The sequence below is a fragment of the Antedon bifida genome, chromosome 7 (assembly GCF_963402885.1).
Source record: "Antedon bifida chromosome 7, ecAntBifi1.1, whole genome shotgun sequence".
Taxonomy (NCBI): domain Eukaryota; kingdom Metazoa; phylum Echinodermata; class Crinoidea; order Comatulida; family Antedonidae; genus Antedon; species Antedon bifida.
In genome coordinates, this window is record NC_136232.1 from 22,197,934 (window position 1) to 22,225,878 (window position 27,945).

Consider the following 27,945-nt stretch of genomic DNA (forward strand, 5'->3'; position numbering starts at 1 on the left):
ACCTTTTTCATGGCTGCGTTGAGAACACAAGAGAATGTTTTACTCATTTTGAGTTTGTGCACAGAGACAACCGCAAAAAAAATGCTAAGAAACCAATATCTATGCATAATTGTGTTTTAATCTTTAATATTATATCATATTGTTGACATATCTCAATAATTACAGTTTGTTTTATAAAGGCACTGTTTCAAAGAATTAAAATTATAATATATTTATATAAATTGCGATCTAAACATTATTTTAATAATTCAAACAATGTTGATATAAATGTACTATATAAATAATTCATTTATTAATATTTTTATACTGATAAAAGTAATGAAAAAATATTCTCAATTTTCAAATACATCCCAAGTCATATCACCATTAATAAATTGTTTAAATGGTCGGCCTACATTGTGGAAATTTAACCAAAAAAAAGAGAGAGAGAAACTCAACAGTTCTTTTCAGAACAACTAACGTGGTGTACCGCAAACTTTATATATCAACAAAAAAAACCTTAAAAATAAGGCAACAAAAAGTAGATATGATTGTCATATCAAACCCGAATTTCAATGCACCCACACCAATAGAGGGTCATGGCACAACATACTTGTGATGCTTGCCTTTAAATTTCAAGGTCCTGGTTCTAATCCTTTCAAATACCAGGATTATTCCCACGTGGCAAAATAACTTTAGGCCTTCACCCAGCAAATCCAGGAATTTAAAATATGGGAGCTTAGGGGGCCTAAAATGTAAAATGAACTTAATCTACTAAATGTCCTATCTTTTGTATTGTATATTTTTAATTATTGAATTCACCTATGGCACTAACAAAGGACAGGATTACATTTTCTAGACACAATCCTTGAAAATGCATAATTAATAATTGTAAATATAACAATATCCAATGATTGTCCAACTCAGATCATTATAACACATAAAAGTTATTAAACATTAACATAATCCTCAATATAGCTAAATAAAAGTACAAAGAGAGGGGTCAAAGTTAACAACAGTATAAACCAAATAGATATCCATTAAGTGGTGGTCTAGAGGTTTGAATACCAGGTCAGTGACCTAGATAGTGAGTTTGAGACAGATTTGTTGTAAAATGTACCAATAACCATAATTCGACTCTCCATGATACCGGTGTCTAACCGGACAAGAGATAGATTTCCCTCCTCTGGTTCCACTGACTGCAGTTATAAACCCTTTATTTAAAAATATTCTATAAAAATAAAACCCTGTCCAACAATTCAATTGTAAAAAGTTGTAGGTTCATGTGTATTTTACTGTTATCAGTGACATAATCACTGCATGCCAACAAGAACCTTTCTGGACAAACAAAGTATCCCCTTAAAAGAGTGTCTGTTGAATACAGGTTGGATGTAGGGTTAAAACATATATTTCCCCTCATACGATTTCTGAGAAAGTGTCTCCATAGTATGGGTGTCCCATTAGAAGGGTTCTAGGCCTACTGTATGAAGAAAGTCCTTCTCTCAGTTCTTTTTGCCTTCTTTACTAATAATAAATCTAAATCTCTGTCTACACTATCAAACTAGGTAGGCAAAAAAGTGCCCAAATATGGTAGTGATATACCCAACTATGGGCACATGCCATTATTTTGTCACATAAAGTTTGATAGTGTAGACAGAGCTTAAGCCAGAGTTCTCTCTGACATCTATGAGGTCCCCGTAAAACTTTCACTAAGCTGCCTTTGTAAAGCCTTTTTTCTGCGATACTCTTCCATCAAAGGCAAGATATCTGGTGCTTCTTCAAAGTACCTAACCAGATCGGGCTCCATCAACATAGACGCTAAGAATTGTTCAAACGTAATCGCCCATTCAGTGTCTAATTTACCAGCAGGTTTAGGTAAAGGTGATTTACTAGTTGCTGAAGACTCCTCACTATCATCAGCATTCTTTAAAATATCATCATCCTGATTTGTTAAATTCTGATTGGCTGAATTATTATTGCTTTCGGTTTCCGATAATTGATCAGATATCTCAGCATTAACAGTGTTAGAGTCTTTAATTTCATTATGTGTTTTATCTGTATTTGTAACTTTTATATCGCCTCTTTGCGATTCCTCACTAACGTCCTCTACATTTTCTTGCAATGTCCTTTCAGTATTATCCTCTATCACCTGGTCTCCCTCTCCAGCATTTGCTGCCTCAACTATAGGTTTATCTTCGGTAACCGGGGTTGTGCTGCCACTGCTTGGTTCATTGCTATGTATACCGCCCCTCTTGTAGAAGCGTTTACCGACTTCCCCCATCTCAAATAGAACAGCGCCGGCATTTGCTAGTGCTCCGTAAAGTTTTTGTTCGTTTGGTCGTTCTGCAAACATTCCATACATGGTTTTCAACAACTGAATAAACTGGTCCTAAAAATATAAATATTAAAAACAATAAAAATACAATAACAAATATTTTTGGATCAAACAACATAATGTTGCAGCCAGTACTCAGCGCAGTTGTGTTTGACCTTCAATACCAAGTACTCATTTGTACACCTGGGTGGAGAGAGGCAAAGTATAGTGTCTTGCCTATAAAGACTGTAGGATTCAAACTCCCAATCCGAAGCCTAAAGCTCTGTCTCCACTATCAAACTTTTTGTGAAAAAAGAATGTGATGTGCCCATATATGGACATGATGATGTCATATCACTACCATATTTAGGCATAACACTACCATATTTGGGCACATCACACTTTTTTGTCAAACTAGTTTTATAGTGTAGACAGAACTTAATACATAGCACATTGCATCACACACTCTTACTTTATACATTAAAATATGCACAGTACTGTATTACTGTTTTAAAAATGTATTGTAAAAGCAATTTCATTCATTTTAATTACGAATTAATAAAATTTTACCTGGTACATCATTGGCATATTTTTATAACTTTTTCTTCTTTCTTCCTCCTCTCGTTCTTTTTCCCATTTTTGTAGAAATGATTGATAAACATCTTTCTCTTCTAGTTTCTTTTTCTTTCCTAAACACAATAATAAATTCATAATAATAATAATTTAATAATAATAATAATATAATCATTTATTATTACTTAATCAATTAATTGGTTGTCTATTAATTTAAATAACATACATATATGCAAAAATATAAAAACATTAGAATACTACGAAGAAACAAAATGCCAAAAAAAAATCCAGAAATGACAATTTGTAATGGAAAAAGAAATCTGTCTATACCATCAAACTAGTTTGACAAAAAAAGTGTGATGTGCCCAAATATGGTAGTGATATGCCTGAATATGATAGTGATATGACATTATCATGTCCATATACTGTATGGGAACATCACATTTTGTTGTCACATAAAGTTTGATAGTATAGACAAAGCTTTATAAATGTGTTACCTATATCTGTGAGTTCTATGCCAGAAGAGTCCTCAAGTAACACTGTTGGAATCTCTGTATCTCCTGTAAGACTGGTATCTTCATATTCTTTGGTATTAGTTTGTACTTGAAAGTTGTCATCTGTTACAGTATGTGTTATTTTATTTGTCTGTAAATAATAGATCAAAGTAAAATGTTGAGCAGTATAGCATCATTACAACATCACTAATCATGGCGCAGAAAAAGCTGTCTGGTGATGCAGAATAAATAAATCAGGCATTTTTTGAGTGTTTATCCTTAAAATTCAGGAAAGTTTTATATGGTCCATCAAGAAACATCAGCGTGCCAAATGTGAGCATGTACCATTCAGCGGTTTTGGATGAGATACGTAAAATTACGCGACCAATTTAGTAGCGTAAATGTATAGATTAATGTCTCCAAGGCTATGTTTCATTTTGGTAAATAAGTATATATATATATATAACTAATATATGCAGAATAAATAGGTCAGGCACATACATAGGTTGTTAATACTTTTTATTTTGGCATCTTAAGCATTTGTTTCTACATGTTGGAGAAATCCTAGTGGCAACACTATTCCTTTTTCATGACTCATTTTTATTCTGAGCATATGTGTCTGTAATTCTAAATTTCTTTGAGCTATACACCGATAAAAAAACAAAATGGTCTCACCCTATCAGAGCACACATTAATAGCACTAGATACGGCACGCTCTTTGTCAGGCTCAACCTGTGGTTCAAAGAAGCTACTTGCTTCTTCTGCGGCATCAGTAGCTGTTTCAACTTCTTCACATCCCTCTTCAGGAGAAGCACCAGTGTCTGTGATATTCATATCATATATGATTTATTTATAAATCCTTTTTCAAAGAAACTATAACTTTGTCATATGGTGTCATGGCGATTTCATCTATATAACTCTATACTATACAGTATTATTGGCCGAGGAGCTCATGATATCTGTATCTTATGATTATTTGTTTTCTAGTTATGCTGCCCTAAAAAAAAGTGTAGGGTTATTTGTGAAGGGTTTCCCATAATTCAACCAAATAAATTACTCTGACCAGTAAAAATCAAATTAAATTGTGGGTTATTTAGTTAGAAATTTATAGTAGAAATAGTGCTACAGGCAATGTTAGTTGGACAGACTAAAAAGGGTGAAAAAAAGTTGTGTTATTTTTTATGCATACTATACATGCAGGTCTAGCTAGGCCTGGCCTCCCTCGTTCGTCAATGACACACTACATGTGTAGGTCTAGGTGGGCAAAACATTGCGGTCTTGGGATAATTTGATTACTAATTATTCCAGCAAAAGAGCTAAATACCTAAAATTAAAATAAAAGTGTATAGCATGGTATAAACTTAGATCTTGAGTACACCAGCAGTGAAGTCAACTGATACTAAGTATCTGTCAATGACGGCCATGTGTCTTCAGAAGAAGACGGTTACTAGAACAGTGACGGTGAAGTTTTCCTAACATGGTCAAAAGAGAGAAACTCACCCTGACTAGTCTCATCAGCAGGACTATCAATTTCGTCGATCATCAACGCTGGAGGTTGATGCATGCGAAACAATAACTTGAGCCGATCTCCGATGTCTGCTCTGAACATCAACCCAAGTACGATGGTGAAGTCTTTAAAATTCAAACCACTATCAGCCGGATCATTGAACACCTAAAACATGATAAAACATAATTAGGATTGTAATTGTATTTAACTACTGTGGAGTAGCTTTGCGTCAGGGAGTTTAGTAATTGGTCAGATGTTCTTTTGTACTTTATACTAACTATAATGAGAACACTCAATTACTCAACTGCCTGACGCAAAGCTGCTCCACATTAGTTAAATACAATTACAATCCTGTTGGTGCAGTACCCGCTGCATACTTGGGATCGACTCCAATCCCTAGCCATCAGTGCAAGCTTGGTCGTGAACGCCAGGCTAGTGATCTGGAGGTCATCGGTTCGTGTCCCAGAATTACTTGTGATTCCGTGTACTCAAGTACAAATTATTAGAGTATGGCAAAATATCTGACCAAAAATATAATTAATTGTTAAGTAATGTCTCCAAGGCTATGTCATTTGGTAAATTAGTCAACTGAAATATAAACAAAAATCAATAGAAACTCTTACTCTGAATGCTCTCCTAGCCAACAATTCAGCATGCTCCCCACCAGACCATGGCGACAAGGCAAGCACCAATGGAATAAACTTATCCTCATCTATCTTGTACTGGCTTAGGAAATGGTGTGTCTGGTCTAGGGCTGGAGATGCACTCAGAAACGAACCGGTCATATGTTCCTCCTTAAAAGAACAGGAAAAATATTAAGTTGTTGTTCACTGATGCATTTCACAAAGTGTAAATTGGGAAAGGCCAACTTCTTTTTATTTTAATTATTTGTTTTGACAAAAAACGTCTGGGGCTTCTAAAGAGACAAAGAATCAATATGGCTTGTTAGCCAGAACTTCCAGCTTATAATATACGACGATATATACAGTACAAAAGTTAAAATTCATAAAAACCAATAAAACAAACTATACATAATGTTGAGAATAAAAAAGGTATGACTTTAAATCTACATAAACAGTTATTATGGTTACAGAGAACAGCATCATTTTTAATAGATTTAAGTAGCGATGACTCAATGTACGGAAAATGGTGTACAAGTGATTGTTTTAAGGCATACAACAGTCACAGAATTAATATTTCATCTTTAAATAATAAGTATACCTTGAACAACAAGTACAGCTCTTCAAGTTCACGTTGACTAAAGTTTGATTCAGGGGTCAAACTTCGAACAACAGTTCTTCGCGCAGAGTCTTCAAGTTCTTGCACGACCTTTAACCTCTGATTCAGACGCATTTTGTTGATTGTATCGTTCGTCAAGAATCCAAAGTTTACGTAAGATTTGTGGATCAGATCAGTGATGTCATTGCTATGTTGCTGTGAGATAAAGAATTGTAAGAAATTCATCAATAATTCAATTTTTGTGCGACGATTAATTTCTTGCAGGGGTTATGAATTACTATAAAAATAAACAATATTTTTACATGTGACATCAGAGAATTTTTTTAAATTATTTATCTATATACTGGGTGACCTTCTTCAGTCAAAGACATGGTCTCCCAGAAGGCCAAGTTATGATTAGTGGCTGTGAGTGACAGTGGCTGTGTGTGTACTAGTACACCGGCAGAACCCCTACTCATCTCGAAAGATGTACTAGGTTCTTAAAGTGCACATGAACCAGATGTGTACACTGGACCTACAGTTTATAGTCCTTATCCGAGAAGACTTGTTCTACCACCAGAACCATGGAACAAGTGAGCCTGGAACCCTTGCCTATGTTATGACTACGTAATTACAGTTTCACTGTCTTAACCGCAACCACTTTTGGAAAGTTTGATGGTGATAATGCAGCTGCCAGGTATGGAATGCTACCAAGGACAAAAATATGTTCATTTGTCAGTCTGTCTTGTTTAATTTAATTAATTTAAATTTTAATGATGGTGGTGCTACGTTTCATAACTGGTATTATACCGATATTTAACCTTCTGTACATTAATTTCCCGACTATTTTTGTCCAATTTCTTCACGCTTTCTGTCAGTTTATATTTCAGCTCTACCGACGTTCCTTACCTGTTTCATCTCCTCTTCTTGTCGTTCTTCGTGTGACTGCCTCAACGTTGCGTCGTGGTTGTAAACATTCTCAAGATATCGGCTGAGGATCGTCATTGCCTGCCCGTCATCTTTACAATCAATCAACTTCTCGCTGTTGGCATCAAGGACTGCAAGAGCAATCTGGAAGATGATCTTGGCACCATCAAAGAAGAAGCAGTCAATGATGTTGACGGCACTGTCAAACGGCATCACACTGTAGTAAGACAAAACACCAATGAAAAGTAACGTTACTATATACCATGGTTGATTTTAATTACAAATATTAATAATATAATTTGCACGGTTGGTGCATTTTCTACATGGATAAACTGTATCATTGATTATAATGTAAGATTCGTGCGAACCATGCCTCGTGCAGCAACACAAATCTGCGGTTGCTTCCAAACATTGTAATTGTGGTAAAAAGGCACTCTGATTTAGATATAGTAGTGCCCGAAGGATCAGATTAAAGAAGACAAAATATAAAAAAAACCAAAAAAGTACTATTTAACAATTATTAAATAGTGCGTACTATTGCACGCCATGACCGGATGACAGGAATTTATTTATGTGTTATATAATATAAAAATAAATTTAATCACTGTGCTAATTTGTAGCTTCCCATTCAAATATGATGTTGTACTCTCTATAAACATTATCTTTTTTGAGTGGTGTTAGGGAAGAAGGAACTAAACTACACTTTTCACTGGGTGAATTTTTGCATGGCATACAGGTGTTGAACCCAGGACCATGGAGTTGGCAGATAAACAATTTCTTATTACCCATTAAAAACAATAACAAATTACAATGTACAATTTATACATTTAAAATAGTGTTCCCTAAAATATAATTTTGTTGAGTATGCCATTTGAATGTCACATATAGTTATAATTCACTTTAACCAAAAATTGAATTAAAAAAAATTATTCCACTGAAAAGAAAACTTAATGCAAAAAATAGTAAAGTTGACTGAAAGGAATAGGTTTTTGGTTGAGTATAATCGTTTATTTTGTCTTTTTATAAGTGAAAACATTTTTTTCTTCTCTATGGGAGTGATTAGCTTTTTTAAAACAGTGGCCTATTAAAAGTCTTCATTTTTCATTTTTTTTTCGACAATACATCTTTAATGAAAATATTTACCTTAAGAATATTGTTAAGAACCATGACAATGAAATCATACTCAATATTCCTAAGTCTTTCATTTGGTCATAAAGTTGCGGCAAATATTCTTTGGTTAACGCTTCAAATACACCTGCAAAAAATATAATTCAATTATGATCTAAAAATAACTTATTTGACCATTCCTCTAATTCAATTTCCATTTATTAAAAAAAAAATGTTTAATTGAGTTCATACCTTGATCTATAAGAGCACCTACTACACGCGTGTTGTAGTAATCTGGTAGAAGACGCTCACATATAGCAACCAGCAACCAGAATGCCTCCTCCTCATTTGCATACAGGAGTAACACAGACGTCACTATATTCATTGCTTGGCAATAACCTATAAATTAAATCAATATACAAAATCTATCTATAATATTGTATACTTATGTATTGTATATACCCATAATGTAACAATTAAGTGGTGTTGTAGCTAGGTGGTTAATATGATTGCTTATTGATCTTAGGGGCCTGGTTCAAATCCTATTTCCCCTCATTATACACATTATATATACTACAATTACTATAACCTTACCTATAGTTGGATTCCTGAAGGCATAAGCTGTCAAAACGCGTCTTAGAGCAGCAATCCCTAACTCGGATTGAAATGCCGGATGCTCCGGAAGTGACCTGTGCAGGTCACGCTCAATCTCTTCCGTTGCTATATTCTCTTTGCCTAAACTTTGCTCCACTAGTGATAAATAATAGCCGGGATGTGTAGCCATCTAATTATGAACAAAAAACGTTTTTATTTTTTCAAGGCAATTTGTTTTTTTTTTTAAACTGATTATTTCATACGCATTCAACAGCGAGCACAAATTTGCAAATTACAGGATGGATAAAGTGTTTACTTTTTCATCGCAATTTGACATAATATGACCTAAGTTCTCATCTGTGTATCAAATGGGGAGCTTATGATTTGCGATGACAGACAATCAATGACCTAACTGAGGTCATGTTTATATATATCTACTCAAACTAGACCTTCAAACTGTTTTTGTCATGACTTTTTTATTTTATTTAATAATTATATACAAATGTATTTTTTTCTTTTGTTTATGGGTCTTGCGTGACAAGTATTCTCTTCTTGCAAGATCCTCTATTAATGGTATTTTTTGTATTTTCTCATTATAAATTATCATTCTTTTTTATTGTATTGTTATACCATTGATAGAAACTAATAAATGTTGAATTATTATTATTATTATATTCATTGTGTGCGTGCAGGGAAGGACGATTCCTCGCTTACACCTCAACACAGGTAGTTTCTAGGTCCCAGCCTATGACACATCAATTGACATGACCTAATTTGTTCCTAGGTCATCAAAAAAATCTAAAGCTCTCTACTTTGAATTTTTTATTTTCTTTACATTAAGTTTACCTCGTTAATAGCCCCTGAGAATAACATCCATATCTCTCCTTTCAGACTCTCTGGAATGCCTTTGATTATTAGTTCATGTGTTTCTACAGTCCTGTACATACATATACCCCTGAAACAAACACACAAAAATAACATTTTGAATGCATCATATTACCATAGCATCACAAACAGTGGCGTAATTACTAGGAGCATTCACTGGCTAAAACCCAGGGCCGCGGAGCTTATGGGGGCTCCTGAGCAGTGCCCAGAGGAAAAAACAGGCATTAAAAAATGACGAAAAAGGCTAAGAACGCCTAAGATCTCTAGAGCATTGGAGGGCCACTTGGGGTTCTTAAGGGGCCTAAGGTCTCTATGTTAAGCCACTGATCACAGTATTAGTATTTTAAGAAACTGGCCGTATTCACCATTCACACTTAGGTTAAGGGAAACAGTTACCCTTACAACAAATCTCCTATGTAAGTGAATACAATTTTAAGGGAAATGCTTAAATATTTATTGAGTTATATTAAGGGAAATATCTCACTTAAGTGTGATTGGTGTGATTTTGCCTTTTGAAAATTGCAGGTAGGGTGTACACTGATTCTCAACACATTCAGGGGTTCTGTAGGTGTGCTGTTTGTATCTAAGTGTACCGTTTGGCACACCTCAAGTGCATTTTATGTCTGTATTGGTTGTGAGATCGCGCTTGCAAGTTGCATGCCTTAAAAAAACAAGGCCTGTGTATTCAACTGCAATTCCAAGTTGACAACAAAAAATACATTAAAAAATAATCTCTATTCAGAAAAAAAAAATGGTTACACTATATGAATAGATAGATACCTTCCATATTCCTTAAAATGTACACTCCATAGATGTTCCTTAATCTTCTCCTTTGGTGACACGCCATCCTCATTCCTGTCATTGAAGACTGTAATCAGTGCTGGTTGCAACTGTATTGATAGTTTAACATCGGATGGTATACTTGCTGCATTATCATCTGGTATAAAAAAAACATACATATAAATAAATTTAAATCTTCAATTATATTTACTAGTTCATCATAAAAATTTCCTATACGGTTATTAATTTTTTTTTGTACTGCTATCACTTTTCGATCCTTCCATTTCTCTCATTTTCCTTAAGCTCTGTCTACACTATCGAACTACTTTGGCAAAATGTGATGTGCCCAAATATGGTAGTGATATGCCCACATATGGTAGTGATATGACATCATCATGTCCATATATGGGCACATCACAATAATTTGTCACATAAAGTTTGATAATGTAGACAGAGCTTTAGACTTTTTGATCCTTCTATTTCTCATCAACAAAGCCTGTTCTAAAGCTCTGTCTACACTATTAAACTTTATGTGACAAAAAAAATGTGATGTGGCCGTATATGGACACGATACCATATTTGGGCAAATCACATTTTTTTTTAGTTTCATAGTGTAGACAATCAATATGAAATGAAGCAATGTAAAATAAAAAAAAAGAATAAAATGGTAGAATGTGAAAGCACATGAGGTTAATAAAATGTGGGTTCAAGCTACCTTCAGAGTCAGAAAACTCTTCAATACCCATAGTTAGAAAATACATACAGTTTGCAGCAGACTCTAAGATAATATAAAAACACATAAAATACATGGGCATGCATAGAAATATTAATAATGAATTAGTGAGTGGATTAATATAAAATAAATGTAATCAATCTGTGCTAATTTATAATAGAGAAAAAAAGTACTATTTAACGACCATTGAATAGTGCGTACTATTGCACGCTATGTGACCCACAATCGTCCAATCAAATGACAGGAATTGATTTAAGTGTTATATAATATAAAAATAAATGTATCACTGTGCTAATTTGTGGCATTCCCATTCAAATATGATGCTATTATAAACATTGTTTTTATTGAGTGCGGTGTTTGGGAAGAAAGAAATTGATTTAATCTTCTGGGTGAAATTGTTGTTCATGAGAAAATAATTCCGGCATGGCATACAGGAGTTGAACCCAGGACCATGGTATTGGTGGGTAATCACATTCTTTCCAAAATTATTGAATAAAAAAAAATGAAATAAAATAAATTAAAATACACAGAAAATATTCATATATTTATAACATAAAATAAAATTTGACCAAAAAAAATATATGAAAAGTACAAATTTGATAGTAAATTACATTCACCAAGCACAAATGTACAGTCACCAAAATACATCCAGAAATTAATATATTATTATGACTTACACATATCGTCACACATTAGGGGCGTTGTGTAATAGTAGGGATATAACTCTTCTGTTGGTTTAAGGTAATAAAGTAAAACAATACAATAATAAATTGCTGATTAATACGATTACAACCATTTTCTTTTAGAGCTTTCAACAAGAATATTAAGCTCTGTCTACACTATTAAATTTATGTGACACAAAAATGTGCCTATATATGGACATGGTGATGTCATATCACTACCATATTTGAGCACATCATATTTTTTTGTCACATAAAGTTTGATAGTGTAGACAGAGCTAAAAATGGTTAAAATAATTACTGATTTGCAGTAAACATATAATAATTATAATATAAATATTTTAGCTTATATGTTTATTATTAAGCTTATTAAGAGAGTGGCTCTAATATTGATTGATAGATGTTTGGTTGTTGTCTACAAAGTTAACTTAGCCTATAGATAACCATCATAAAAGTTTGTATACTACAAACATGATGAAACAACTATGTATGTATGTAGCTTCTTCATGTTAATATATTGTGCGCATTGTATGCGGTTGGAGGTGCTTCAATTCTAGATACAGGTGATGATCAGTAGGCGACACATCAATACATAGGTTGCAGCAAAATAAAGCTCCTTGTTACTGTTAGTCGCACATTATGTTTTGCATAAATTAACTATTGAATTATTAGTATACTATAAAATAAACAAAGCGATATGTGTGCATTAAGATAGGGTATCTTACCCGGCCTGGCAGCGGCTGTACTGCCCATGTTACCCAGGCTAGCACTCAGTTGTGACAGGCTCTTAGTCTGAGCCTCCTGCTGGATCTCACTTCCAGATGAACTGTTGGAAATGTTATCACCACTACTGGTCCTAGAAGCATTACAACACAACAGTTATTGACCAACAACAAGCAACAGTTTCTGTCTACACTATCAAACTTTATCATCAAAAAAGCATGATGTACCAAAATATGGTAGTGATATGCCTATAGTAGTGATATAACATCATCATGTCCGTATATGGGCACATCACATTTTTTGTCACATAAAGTTTGATAGTGTAGACAGAGCTTAAGGTCGCTGTAAGTAATTTGACAAATAATGATCCGATGGATCATAAAGCTCTGTCTACACTATCAAACTTTATGTGACAAACAAGCATGATGTGCCTAAATATGGTAGTGATATACCAAAATATGGTAGTTATATGACATAATCATATCCATATATGGATACCTCACATTATTTTTGTCAAACTAGTTTGATAGTGTAGACAGAGCTTTAGGATTCATCGGATCATGATTTGTCAAATTACTTACAGTGCATGGCCTTAAGCTCTGTCTACACTATCAAACTTTATGTGACAAAAATGTGTGATGTGCCCAAATATGGTAGTGATATTCTCAAATATAGTAGTGATATGACATCATCATGTCCGTATATGGGCACATCACATTAAGTTTGCAGACAAGGCTTTACACACACAACAAATGTTCCCTTGCTACTAACATAGGCAGAACCAGGTGTAGTATTCTCTGTTAACCCTTCCCCCGTTTCCAAACATCCTTGACCTGTTCTCAACTACTGTTGACTACCATGACTAGGCAAAAATCTTCTAATAAACAAGTAAGGTTAAAAAAGAAAAATAAATTTTAAATAATTACCTTGTATTCTCGCTACATTTTGATAGAAAATCCGAGATGAGTTGAACAAGAAAATTACGATCTTTTAAAGAGGCTAGGAGAATCGTCATCTACCAAAATAAAACATGTTATTCTTTAACAAATTTAGTCAAGCTATTTTATATACTTCTTAAAATAATAAAATAAAATAATATTTAAAATTAAGAAACAAAATATTCTATCTATTCCATTCATAATATTCATTGTAATATCTCTGTCTACACTATCAAACTTTATGTGACAAAAAAATGTGATGTGCCCATATATGGACATGATGATGTCATATCACTACCATATTGGGCATATCACTTGGGTACATCACTAGTTTGATAGTGTAGACAGAGCTTAACATTATTCAGACACAAATAGATACATATTGCTTTTAACTAAAAATCATTGACTTGTTTGAATCACAGACAAATTTAAAATCAAATAACATCTATATAACATTATATACATTATAATATCCGTCTAAAGGCGCCATTTGTTCAAACATATAATTGATTTCATTCTTAGATTTCTCTTTCTAGATAAAATAACGCTAACCAGACATGATTACCTTTCCTTTCGTGGTGATATGTATCCCATTGTGAATTAGTGACGAGTTTTCTACTTTCTCAACTACAGATATTTCTCTCATCGGTATAACGACTCTCGCAAGATCTTTCACCTGCAATAAGAAACATGAAATATTAAATGTAATGTTTTTTTTTTCAAATGTCAACAGTTTTTTTATATTTCAATTTTATTGAAATGGAAAAACATTTTTTTTGAAGTCATTATCCGTATGTCATCATCCTAGTGGCAGAAAAAAAAATCGTTTTAAAAACCACTTTTTTTATTAAAGATATATTGTCCCACTGAGAATTTATTTTTTTTTTTTTTTGCTGAATATGCCATTTTATTGTCACATAATAGTTATTCAATTTGACCAAAAACTAGATTGAAAAAAAATTATTTACCTGAAAAAAAAATGTAATTCAAAGCAAAAATGACTTAAATTGTCTGTCAGGCAATGGTTTTTGGTTAAAATTAACTGTTTCGTTTGTCATTTTATAAGTGAAATAATTTTTTTTTTACAAAAGTGAATAACTTTATTAAAACTGCAAAATGGCCTATTGAAAATTTGATTTATTAATCTTTATTTTTCATGTTTTTAGGGACAATACATCTTTAAATGTAACATTTTATTTTCAAATTTCAACAGTTTTTTTTATAATGGGAGATCCCAATCAATTGTGGCAGAAAAAAATTGTTATAAAAACTTTTTTGTCAGCAGAAACAGGCCCTAATAATAAATTTTTTTTCCACACAACAATATTTTCCCTATATGTTTACCTTTTTACAAGTTATAATTACTTACTCTACTGGAAAAGCACATGTAGTTTTGTGAGATGTACAGCTTTCCCATAACATGTGTTTTATTATATGGTGTCCATAGGGTACACTCAGTATCGCCATCTAGCTTCTCAGTGGCTGGAAGACGGAAAACTTGTCTAGAAAAGTGAGAAGAAAAAATCGTATTTTATTAATTCAACTTATCACTAAAATGTACATACAAAGAAATAGATTAAAAAAAATAAATAATAAAAGTTCACATTTTGTCAGATTCTTATAAAGTGTTTTATATTCAACAAAAGAAATACAATTTATACATTGGGAAATAAATATGACATCATCATTAATTTATATTAATGAAATAATTTTTAATACTTTTATTTACAAACCTGTAGGCCTCACTCCTTGCTCTAGCATCAAGATCACGTTTTAAATTTGAAACCGACTTTTTCTTTCTGCGAAATAAAAATATTACACAAGACATACTATTTAGTATCAAAAGTGGAATTGTAGCTTGGTGGTTAATGTGCTTGCCTTCCAATCCTAAGGTCCAGGGTTCAATTCTGACCTAGTGTCAGGGTAGTGTAACTCACGACTCTTTCAACTCCACTCCCTAAGCCTCAAATTAGACTCAGTTTATAAGCACGATAAATTATAAATAGTTTGTCCATCCTGTAATTGGCGAGTTACTCGCTGTTGGATGCGTATGAAATAAACAAATAAAAACAAAAATTTTAAAAATAATAACAAAATGATTGTAGAATTGGTAATAATTAATTACTACTATATAACTTTATGTTAGTTTTATAGGTTTGCACTATAAACTTAAATAAGGAAAATGTTAAAGATATATTGTCTACTTAAACATTTTCTTTTTATTATTTGTTGAATATGCCACTATAATGTCACTTTGACCAAATCTTGAATTATTTAAAAAATATTTAAATACCTGAAAAAATCTTTAAAAAAAAAAAAAAAAATTTAAATTTGTCTGTCAGACAATGGGGTTTTTAGGTTAAATTTTTTTTGTGGAAGTGAATAACTTTTTAAAACTACAAAATGGCCAATTCAAAGTCTGATAACTTTATTAATCTTAATTTTTGTTGTTTTTGGAGAAAAATACATCTTTAATAGGTTAGCAAATTACCTACTATCCTAAAACACTCAACAATTGAACATATTGTGGTATGTGGTCAAGTTTAAAGGTCAAATGCATTAATTTACATATGTTCGTTGCAAGACTTACTTAGCCCTGTTTCGCAAACTGTGATCTTCCTCGAAGCCTTCTTCCGACAGTAACTGAGTCATCGCTAAGTTCGCTAACTGTTCCATCAACCGATGAGCTTCTTGTGGACTGATGAACATCGAGAATATATAATTTGTAGTACGTGTTGAAATTTTAATGCTGTCCGAAAACAGGACTGAATTGCTACGTTCCAAGCGCTGTGAAAAAAGTGATTTAAATAGCATTTATAGAATAGAATATTTTTCCACTCACTGTGAATTTAAAAACAATAAAATAAAAAGCATTTTAATAACAATTTAAATAGGTTATAGGAGACATGACTGGCATATCAAATGGTCGATTAAAGCTGCCATATTGTTGCGTTCTCCCTCCATGAAGAATCACTTTTTGGAGTCAATTTATATAAGCTCATTGGGATTTACAGTTTAGGCTCTCTACAGACCCAGAGAGTGTAGCCCAAATCAACACATATACAGACAATCTCAAGGCTAATTTCCACAGATAAGCAGTAACGGTAATACAAATATAAAATCTATGTTATTCCTTATGACTGTTTACACAAAGCATGGAGCGGAATGGGCTGAGGATACAGATTCTACGTGGGATAAGCTGTTATCGCTCATCTGTGTAAATTGGCCTTTAATCTTTTCGAATAATTTACCAAGTTATTTATCATACAAATGTTGTTTAGAATAATTAATGTATAGTGATTGTTATGCAATGAAGATCAAGTCTTCTTTCCTAATCTGTAACATTATTTTAACACATTTCATATTTGTATTAGAGCACCATTATTGACCAATCAATACCATATTAAAAAATATATACTGTATCAACAGTGTGTTTAACAGCCCCAAAGGCCTAGCATTACAGCAATGTAAACATACTCACTGTAACGTCTGTCCATCTCATCTGTAAACGGCTCTCAGTGCCCATAAGAAACGAGTAAAAACAAAGATGATTCACGCTGAGGTACAGCCACCCACGATGTGGCATTTTACCTTTCCAGTAACTACATGAATAATCTGTAAATAAACAAACAAAATTATCATTTTTATTTTTTTTACATAAAAATGGAACTAAAATAAATGGCAATATTATTATTTAAATTTTTACAACTTTTCCACACAATTCCATCATCCGACCAAGGTAGTGAAATGTCGCTATTATGTCTATTAATTATTAACAAGTAAGACTGGATTTATTATTTTATACTCTTAATACTCTACATAGATGAATGACAATATCCATACCCATAAAAATAATTTGATATTATCATTGTAAGCATCGTTATCATTGTTATCATCATTATCATCAATATCATTGTTATCATCAATATCATTGTTATCATCATTATTATTGTTATCGTTGTTATCATCATTATTATTGTTATCATCATTATCATTGTTATCATCATTATCATTGTTATCATCATTATCAATATCATTGTTATCATCATTATCAATATAATTGTTATCATCATTATCATCATCATTATCATTGTTACCATCATTATCATTCATCATCATCATCGTTCATTATTATCATCGTTCATTATTATTATGATCGCATACAAACTATCATTATCATTATTACACTTAATCACAATTACTTTTTACCATTATGTATTAAAATAAATAAAAACTATTCATTCATTATCTTCATTCTCATCAGTATCACTATCAATGTATCATTATTAGTAAATAATTAACGTACAATTTACTAATTTTTCATCTTCAGACAATGTGAACAGCTTCCTCCATTTTTCACATGCTGACTTGAAAGATTTGCTGTCTTCGTCTGAAAAAAATGAGTTAAATTATTTTAACAATTGCCTACTGCTCAAGAACAACATGTGGACCAAAGACCCAAAAGAATAGTGGGAAACACTTAAAAAAAATATAATCTACAGGAATAATATAACTGAACATACATAAAACAATAAATTCTTATTCATAATAAAGAAGATAACAATAACATTCTCATGGACTAATTAAAATGTGTGGTTATTTGTACTTCATTAATTAGGTTTATTAATCAGCTGAACCATACTCCAGCCACTGAACTATTGATTCTATATCCAATGTACTGTAAGGTTAGGGATGAACATGTTACAATTATTTATCCGTGTGTACCGCACTACAGCGTGGTAGCTACATTATGAAGGTCACATTTCATTAATGAGGTGTTTGTAGTCGTGCTCAATGAAGCCTATAAGACTAAAACGTGAAGTTATGTTTACATTTCTTAATTAGTTCTAAATATTAATGAAGTAACAAAATAAATTATGATGATGCGAATGAGATGTCAAGGCTTAAGCTCTGTCTAAACTATCAAACTTTGTGACAACAAAATGTGATGTGTCCATATATGGACATGATGATGTCATATCACCATATTTGGGTATATCACTACCATATTTAGGCACATCATACCTATTGTACACATGACAGATATCACAAAGCAACTGTAATTATGTACAATGGTAAAATACTGATCTGCTGATTAGTACTGGAAACTGTGGGAAATAGATATCTTAGGTTCTGTCAAAAAAGTGTGATGTGCCCAAACATGGTAGTGATATGCCCAAATATGGTAGTGATATGACATCATCATGTCCATATATGGGCACATCACATTTTTTGTCACATAAAGTTTGATAATATAGACAGAGCTTTAAGATTTATCAATCTATTCATAGTGCGCAGAAACTGGGGGTCAGGAAGGTCAATTAACAGCCCAAAAAAAATAATTATCGGATATCAACATCAGCCTTTATGATTCCCAAACATTTTCGCAATAATTTTGACCCCTTACCCCAAATCATTTTTCATGCCCACAAATCTATTTACAGGTCTTCAATTACTTTATAGCAATAAGTCTAATAATTTCTTTGATAACGTTACTTGAAAAACTAATCATTATAACCTTTGTATAAATCCCACCATTGATCTTATAATCTGAAGTTATAAAGCCCAGCAACGTTTATTTAAAAAACAAAGGTGAAAACATTTGCAAGTAAGTTTTGCATGAATATTTCATTTAAAACCATAATAATTAATAATAATATACATTAATATTAATAGTGGTGTCCAGGGATGTTAATAGGGATGTCCAGGGATGTTAATAGGGGTGTTTAGGGATGTTAATACTGTAGCGGTGTCCAGGGATGTTAATAGGGGTGTCCAAGGATGTTAATACTGTAGGGGTGTCTTTGGATGTTAATACTGTAGGGATGTCCAGGGATGTTAATATGGATGTCCAGGGATGTTAATAGGGATGTCCAGGGATGTTAATACGTAGGGTGTCCAGGGATGTTAATAGTGATGTCCAGAGATGTTAATAGGGGTGTCCAGGGGTATTAATAGGGGTGACCAGGGGTGATAATAGGGGTGTCCCTCTGAATAGATAATAGCATGTAAAACTGAAAGTAGTTATTAATAAAGCAAGTTTCATTCTTAGACAAATACAGTAGGCCTACTTCCTTCATTCTAATGTATAGACTTTCCTGATAGTGATACTTAGGTAAATTTATGAAACATGCTTAGCAAAAAAAATCATTGTAACTTATGTTTTTAATTCAAATGATTTTGCAAGTCAGCTTTCAAAATAACTTAAGCAAAATATTGTTTGATGTACATTTTTTATAAGTAATTAACCTTAAATCGCAAAGTCCACATTTATAAGATAAAAAGAACTGTTTTGATTAATAAAACCTCAGATTTCACTAAAGTGTTAAGTAACTATCTTGATTTAAGCGAAAAGATTAATAGGCCTAACTATAAATGCCAATGAATTGACTGACAGCCTACCGGTATACAATAATTTATATTTTAATCACTAATATACTAATAAAAATATTACAAGTAGATTAGAAGTAAATAATAATTTATTTAATGATATAGCCCAATTAGTCTAAACCCTACAACAGCTGGTGGGTGACAGTACTAAATTATTAAAATTATAACAATCACAGAATTGCATACTCTAACACAAAATACAATAGCAAAGATGACAACCTTGCCTATAAATACAAAAACAACATTGCATAACTTACTTATCTCCTTCTTAATCTTAAACAGAGGCATATTTATATTCCTTTATCAATCAAACACGATATCATACTAAAATCCTTGACAAATTAATGCACAGCACATAAATGTCAACAATATGGTTTTACTGGCGTGATGACGACACTTTTAATTTATCCTATTGTGCGACGAAATAATGAATGGGAGTTTTTTCCCATTGTCTTCATTAACGTTCCAGCAGTATAACACTCAGGTGAGAATATAAACAGGCTTCAAACCCAGCTGAACAATATTGATTTTGATTATTGAGGCAGGTAAAAAAATATGGATCATTCCATTCATAGACAGGGGTGTACAGTTAGCGAGTAGGAATATCATAATTATGTGATGACAGATTATGTTAAGCTGATATTAAGTAGCAGAGTAAGTGAATTGAAAAGCAGTAAATATACAATTATGATGATATAGCAGATCAATAATATAGGCTAATAATAATATTATTTATTATCATAGAAATAAAATAAATAAATAATAAATAACAACGAAAATAAAAATTGAGGACTATACTGAAACTTTGTATTAAATAATATATAATTTAAATTATTATACAGTAGTAAACTTTGATAGCTTAGCCTGGATAATAAATTATAAATATCATATTTGTCCATATGCTGCTATATTATAATCTTCTCTAATTGTAATTTTGCAATTATTAAATATAATTCATCTTTCCTTTGTATGCTTTACAGGTAGGAGTGGGCCAACCCAGCTCACCCTAAATTTTAGAAGACTTTATGCATGGCAAGTATAAGAAAAGAAGTGTAGACATACTCTTATAGAATCATATAGTGTGGACAGACATTGCATCCATAGAAAAATATCTACTAAGTGTGAACAGACACTGTATCCATAGAAACATACTAAGTATAGACAGAGTGTATATTAGAAATATCTAAAGTATGGATAGACAATGTATCTAATAAATATCTAATACCTGTGAACAGACACTGTATATACAGTAGAAACATATCTACTAAATGTGAACAGACATATCTATAGAAACATATGATCTACTAAGTGTGAACAAGCACTGCTATAGAAACATATTATAGAATCATAAGCGTGTGCATATACTATTTTCATAGAAAAATATCTATAAGTGTGGACAGACACTGTATCCATAGACAAACATCTACTAAGTGTGGACAGACAATATATTCATGGAAACATCTACTAAAGTGTGGACAGACACTGTATCCATAGACAAACATCTACTAGGTGTGGACAGATATTGTATCTATAGAAACAACTACTATTAAGTGTGGACACTAAACTCATTACATCTTTTTTCAACTGGTTCTCTTTAAATTTCAAATGCATTTCATAAAAATTCATATCAATAATTATCTCATAATTTTGATTGGAAAGTTATCACTCACAAGCTGATGAAAGTAATAAATGACATTTTTGAAATAATTCAATTTTTTAATGCCCACGGTTTGACGTTAATCACGAGAGGGTTGTAGAAAGCTAAGTGGATTTTGAATCGCATACATATTATTAATACGGTCATTAGGAATTCTAGACTATTAACTTTCAATTGTTCGGGGCATTCGTTCGTTCTTTTCCTATCCTTAATAGCCAATATATATATTCTTCAAAGATAATATTGTCCAAGTGAAAAAAATAATTGTTTACATTTTTGTGTTTAATATGCCATTTTAATGTAAAAATTGGATATATTTTTTTTTTAAATTTGTTTACTGAAAAAAAAATTTACCTGAAAAAACTATAATTTAATGTAAAAAAAAATAGTACAATTGTTTGTCAGTGTTTTTTTGGTTTAAATGAATTGTTTATTTTGTCTTTTTATAATAGAACATTTTTAACATAATTTTTGTTGTTTTTTTATTGAAGTGAATAACTTCCATAGAAAGTCTAATTTTTATTAATCTTCATTTTTCATATTTTTTGGGGACAATACAACAACCCTTTCACCAGTATTATTTTAGACCAAACAATGCTGCTGTATATGATCTGTTTTATGTGTATTATTTTAAACGTCTAAACACATATATACTGTTGTCTTTTATGCTTGATTTTAATATTGAACAACGTTTGGTTTTACAATGGTACAAACCGCTTGGTGAAAATACTGTAGAACATTTCATCTTTCACCGAATGAAAATATACAAAAAAAACATTTGTAATTCGTTTTGGTTTATGTGTATAAAAACATCTAAAATAATTTGCATATAACAAAAACTGCACCTTTAAAGCTACACGGGTTCAATGGAGCATTTATTGAATATCATGTGACCCACAATCCTCCAATCAAATGGTAAGGATCTAGTAAAGGTGTTATATAACATAGATTATCCATAAGCAATATATATCTACCTTCTCTGAGTCCTTCGTCTGTATCGAGGGTTTCAATGTTAGCCACTAAGCTTTCAATTTTACACTTAACATAATTTGTCACATCTTCATCGGTGTCAAATGCACCTGAAAAAAGTAATAAGAGAAATATCATTAATAAATAAACATGAAGGAGAGAAAAAAAAATGAAAATATCATGGTTCGAAATTCATCCAAGCAAACTAGTAATTTGCTAGGCAAGTTGAAAATGTAAAAACTAGCTACATGTGCTTACTTGCTAGTTAAGCTAGATTGACACTAGGAAACAACGCATGAAAGTTGACCAATGACAAAGTGACAGTTTAGATAGTCTAATGCTTGTGATTGGTCAAATTACTTGCATTGCTTTTAGTCCCTTGTGCGTTGCGTCCTAGTAGGAACAACCTTTTTCGTGGTTCCCACTAGGACGTAACGCAAGGAGGTAAACGCAACACAAGCGTGTTGACCAATGACAAGCAACAGTTCGAATAATCCATCGCTTGTGATTGGTCAAATCACTTACGCTGCGTTATGTCCTTGTGTTGTGTCTCTAGTGGGAATCAAACATAAAACACTAATACGCTTGTATTGCAGCATGTTGAGAGAATGTAGTGTATATCTTATTATATATACTGTAGTGTACTTATAAGTAAAATTGACATCGGCGTAGTAGCCCTAAATCAAAACATCCAACCAATAACAATATAACATACAGTATACACGGACTGCTATTAGATGTCCCTTTGAATAATGTATACTGTAATTGCAAGCTCCGTCACCACTATCAAACTTAATGCGAACAAAAATGTGATGTGCCCATATACTCACCCAAGAAAGATTTGACTAAAACGGTACACATGTCTTCTCCGTCAGTAGAACTCCTATCTGACGCAAACCACATCGTACAGTAAGCAATACCTATTGTACTATCACACAATCGTCTACCTTTATAATACACTTTCTTCGCTATAACAATTAAAAATACATCAAACCTAACACTATCCAATGCAAAGCATTGAATAATTAGTGAGTTCTTATCCCACAAAAGCCTTTAAGTAGAACACAAAATTGTCGTTACCTTGCCAACAATTTAAATTTCAAAATTTAATGAAGGGAATACACATATCTCCCTGATCTAATTAGATAAATAAATAATGAGGTTTTTTTTACCTAGGGTGATCATAATATTCTGTTCCAGCCACTCCCATTGTTCGTGGATGTCTCGCTTGTTCATTGCTGCCGCTACAGCTACGGAAATAATATTTTGATGATTAATAAATTTAATTTGGCTATAGTAGTTTTTTAAACTAAAAAAAAAGAAGAAAAACTCAAGAATTACATCAAGAAATTTAACAATTAGAATACATCAATAAATTCAACAATTACAATTTACATCAAGGAATTCAACAATTACATCAAGCAATTAAACAATTACATCAAGAAATTCAACAATTACAATTACGAAATTCAACAATTACATCAAGAAATTCAACAATTACATTAAGAAATTCTAACAATTACATTAAGAAATTCAACAATTACATCAAGAAATTCAACAATTACATTAAGAAATTCAACAATTACATCAAGAAATTCAACAATTACATCAAGAAATTCTAACAATTACATTAAGAAATTCTAACAATTACATTAAGAAATTCTAACAATTACATCAAGAAATTCTAACAATTACATCAAGAAATTCAACAATTACATAAAGAAATTCAACAAATTGCAAATAATATTATGATGTCTAAAATTATTGATCGATTGTTTAAAAAAATATTTTATGGAAAAAATTTATGGAGACTATCTGGAGTAATCATCTTTTTATGATTTGAAACATGTAATTAAATAAATAATCTACATTGACTGTGAATATCTCATTAATGTTATACTGTAATGTACTTTTTTTTAATAATAATAATAATGGTGGTAACAAATATTTATGTACAAATTAATGGTTTGTTGAAAATGTTAACCTGATAAACTTTGAACTTGTTGTCATCAAGAACCATAAAACTCTGTCTACACTAGCAAACATGTGAACAAAGTGTGATGTGCCCAAATAAGGTAGTGATATGCCCAAATATTGTAGTGATATGACATCATCATGTTGATATGAGCACATCACATTTTTTGTCACATAGTTTGATAGTGTAGACAGAGCTTAACATATAAATGTGTGTATACAGTATAGTTCAAGCCCTCCTTTGGGACACCCCTATTAAGAGACACTTTGTCCAGAAGATGTCCCCTTAATAGAGGTTCTACTGTATGTGTACACCAAACAAACAAGAGTTTGAACTAAGTCCTTACTGTAGCTAACTTCTGAATTTGGCGTTTGGTGAAGGATTCTATATGGCGCTGGTTTAGTGTCAAGAACCGTATCCAAGGTGCCAATAAATAACGACGTCAAACCACCACCGCCGTGACCCTTGCGCCGCTGCATCACGAAGAATGGATTTGCTCGTTCTGTTATCCTAAAATTTATAAATAATAATAATATAATTATAATATTAATATGGATATATGTAATAATACTGAATAGCTTTATTTGTCCATTATCATATAAAATAATAATAATAGAAAGTCTTCTTAAAGATTGGCAAGTACTGTATATATTAGTACAATTAAAAACAGATATAATTCTAAACTATAAAAAACATTAAAAAATAGAATACACACACATTATTGCACAAAAACTTAAGTTTAAAAAGTATATTTTTGGAAGTTAAAAGTTAAAATACGATAAAAAGCATACTGTAAAACGCTTAAAAAGTCATAAAATGTCGTACCCTTAATTTCTTTATATTTTTTTTTTCAAATATTTTTAATACAAACACCTTATTTAAGATGACTCTAGTAGTATTTAACTACAATCGATTTAACTACAATCGATTTTAAACCTATGAATACTATAAACATTTGAACTATTGTAGAAGGCAATGTATTACAATAACATCAATAAACTTCACATGAATATTAAAATGAATAAATTTATTTTTTAAAACACATAGTTTCATCAAATGAATTTTATAAACAGCGTTTGTGCATTTCTTTATACAAATTTATGTGACATTTGAACATTATCCTCCATCAAAATGTGATGTGCCCATATATGGACATGATGACGTCATATCACTACCATATTTGGGCCCATCACACTTTTTTGTCAACTAGTTTGATAGTGTAGACAGAGCTTTATTATGCTAAAATGACTGGGAAACTTGTGACAACAAAATGTGATGTGCCCACATATATGGAAATGATGTCATATCACTACCATATTTGGGCATATCATTACCATATTTGGTCACATCACACTTTTTTTGTCATCTAGTTTGATAGTGTAGACAGAGCTTTAGGGTGCTAAAATGAATGGGAAGGTTAATGTGACATTTGAACGTTATCCATCCTAGATACAATAGTGCAGTGGCCAAAATGGCATTGTGAAGATTATTTAATAAAGAACGAAACGTTGAATCATGACTTTTAGGAAATTCTGATTTAGGGAGAGTTAATTGATTCATGAAAAACATTTTGTTTTCTTCAGATACATAGTGTATGAGGCTCATTTACATATTAATAATAATACTATTATTTTAATACTATCTGCACTTTATAAATTACAAATTAGACAATAGGTTTATTATGCATGAGTGCATTATTAGGGGCATAATCCTACAATCCCCACAAAACAGGAATTAATTATAATAATAACCATTATAGAGGTACCCTATAGAATATTGAACAATAACCTTTAAAAGCGAAAAGAAATTGAAATGCAATTTCACTTTTATTGTCTTCATTGTAAAAAAAAATACAATCTTGTTATTTTTTAGATTTACGTCCGGGTTTTGAATTATATTTTTTATGGATACAAATGTGTGGCCAGAGTTTGAATAGCCGTAATGTTATAGATAGATATCTTGCGACGTGCACTGGAATAAGCGCACACGAAAGTCATGCTTGAATGACCCTATACTGAAACACCAGTAATAAAGTGCAGAAGCGCCACACTTCGATAAGCGCCACACTTGGATGAGCCCAAAAGTTGGATAAGCGCAAAAGTTGGATAAGCAGCACACTTAAATTATAAGCACGCCACACTTGGAAAAGTGCCACACTTAGATAATTGTAAGCGCCACACTTGGATAAGCACAACACTCGTATAAGCGTAACACTTAAATAAAGCACTAAAAATGGTAGCTTGTTGGATAATATTTTAATATAAAAGTGCCATACTTTAAATAATAAGCGACACTGTTATTTAAAAATAAAAAAACGATTTTCTTTACCATATTAATTATTATTAGGTTTTTAAACTAGCTAACCGATCTATTGGATGGCCATAGGCCTAGGCTGGAAAAAGGTTAAATCAAAGCCAACTCCTCCTGAACAAATTCCCATCGACCTGTAACTTTTTTTTCCAGCCAAATAAATAGGGCTGGCCTAGGCCTAGACAGTTGTCAGACAATAGCTTCGCAGATAGGCCTAAATATTCTATCTATGATACAAATATATGGTTATAAAATGTGCAAACGTTACCATAGAGCATTGGCAATAAGAACCTCTTCAAGTCGGACCCACATTCTTCTTTTGTATCTTGAAAAACCAAACAAGAAGTTTGTTTTGTCACACAAAAAGAAAAGTATATGAGACCAAAGAATATATTCTTTGATGAGACCCAGAAACGTCAGTCGGCTGGCTGGCTCATCATAACAGATTGCATGCGCGAAAAGAGAGGCCACGACAACAACACAGAGTGCGCCCTCTAGACTCCAACAATTTCCTACTGACTTGCTGAGCAAGTACCAGTGAGTTTCCAAATTTATTATAAAATAATGGCCCACTAAAGTTTAATAATTATGATAACGTAAAATCAACTCCAAAAAAGTGAGGCATATTCCAACTCCTTTTGTCCATCTTCAAAACAATTTCCTGAAGATGAACAAATAAAATTCGAATGAATTATTTATTTCGGAGTCCGAATTAAATCATAGATTTTAATTAGGGACAGACTACTTTGTCACTTTAAAAAGGTGAAAAAAACAAATAGAATAAAATAAAGTAAACGTACGAAAATGAGACATGGAGAAATTATAGACCCTTTTTGGCAAATCAGTGTTATACCGTACTACGGGAAAACTCGAAAACGGAAAGGAAAACATATCATCATTCCGTGGTTTTAATCACTGTGCTTCTGGTTTATCATAAATAAATAAAATTTAAAAAATTTCTATTTTGATAGTGTTAAGGCCTAACGTAAGAACAGCTTTAAGACAATCTTCGGAACCGAACAAAATGCTCCCAAATAAGGGAGTGTCTTCTAAATTAAAACTGGTGTCCTGTGTTAAAAGTGGTAAAATTTTCTCCTATTTTTCCTTCGTCGAAAGTGCTCCCTGAATATTATGGGTTTCCCATGTATTGGGGTGTCGCAAAGGCTGGAGGGGTCATTCTCTGCGGTAGTTA

At 32.0% G+C, this 27,945-nt stretch overlaps 1 protein-coding gene across 3 annotated transcripts; it reads right to left on the minus strand.

Moving 5' to 3' along the window:
* Positions 1 to 107: 107 nt before the first annotated feature.
* LOC144848462 (TBC1 domain family member 9-like) lies at positions 108 to 27,138 on the minus strand. Of its 3 annotated transcripts, none has more exons than XM_078705206.1 (26): positions 27,022 to 27,138; positions 24,790 to 24,953; positions 23,641 to 23,718; positions 22,474 to 22,578; positions 17,759 to 17,842; positions 16,934 to 17,067; positions 16,043 to 16,239; positions 15,186 to 15,251; positions 14,822 to 14,954; positions 14,018 to 14,128; positions 13,441 to 13,529; positions 12,517 to 12,647; positions 11,094 to 11,156; positions 10,379 to 10,535; positions 9,560 to 9,668; positions 8,714 to 8,903; positions 8,372 to 8,518; positions 8,156 to 8,267; positions 6,995 to 7,229; positions 6,089 to 6,301; positions 5,491 to 5,661; positions 4,861 to 5,032; positions 4,036 to 4,181; positions 3,364 to 3,511; positions 2,864 to 2,982; positions 108 to 2,368 (listed from the first exon to the last, which is right to left on the minus strand). In XM_078705206.1, exons 1-26 carry the CDS (start codon positions 27,063 to 27,065, stop codon positions 1,664 to 1,666), a joined length of 4,023 nt encoding a protein of 1,340 aa, XP_078561332.1. In that variant the 5' UTR covers positions 27,066 to 27,138; the 3' UTR covers positions 108 to 1,663. The 3 variants fall into 3 exon arrangements, with proteins under 3 accessions (XP_078561332.1, XP_078561333.1, XP_078561334.1); XM_078705207.1 differs by lacking the exon at positions 11,094 to 11,156 and adding an exon at positions 11,789 to 11,839; XM_078705208.1 differs by lacking the exon at positions 11,094 to 11,156.
* Positions 27,139 to 27,945: the final 807 nt, after the last annotated feature.

Excerpts from the sequence above, each read along its gene's own strand:
- LOC144848462 (XM_078705206.1), bottom strand. The coding sequence starts at position 27,065 with ATGTGGGTCCGACTTGAAGAGGTTCTTATTGCCAATGCTCTATG. Across the intron at positions 17,843-22,473 it reads AGACGAAGGACTCAGAGAAG|ACGAAGACAGCAAATCTTTC; the intron begins GTAGATATATAT and ends CATTTTTTTCAG. Across the intron at positions 2,369-2,863 it reads ATATGCCAATGATGTACCAG|GACCAGTTTATTCAGTTGTT; the intron begins GTAAAATTTTAT and ends TTATATTTTTAG.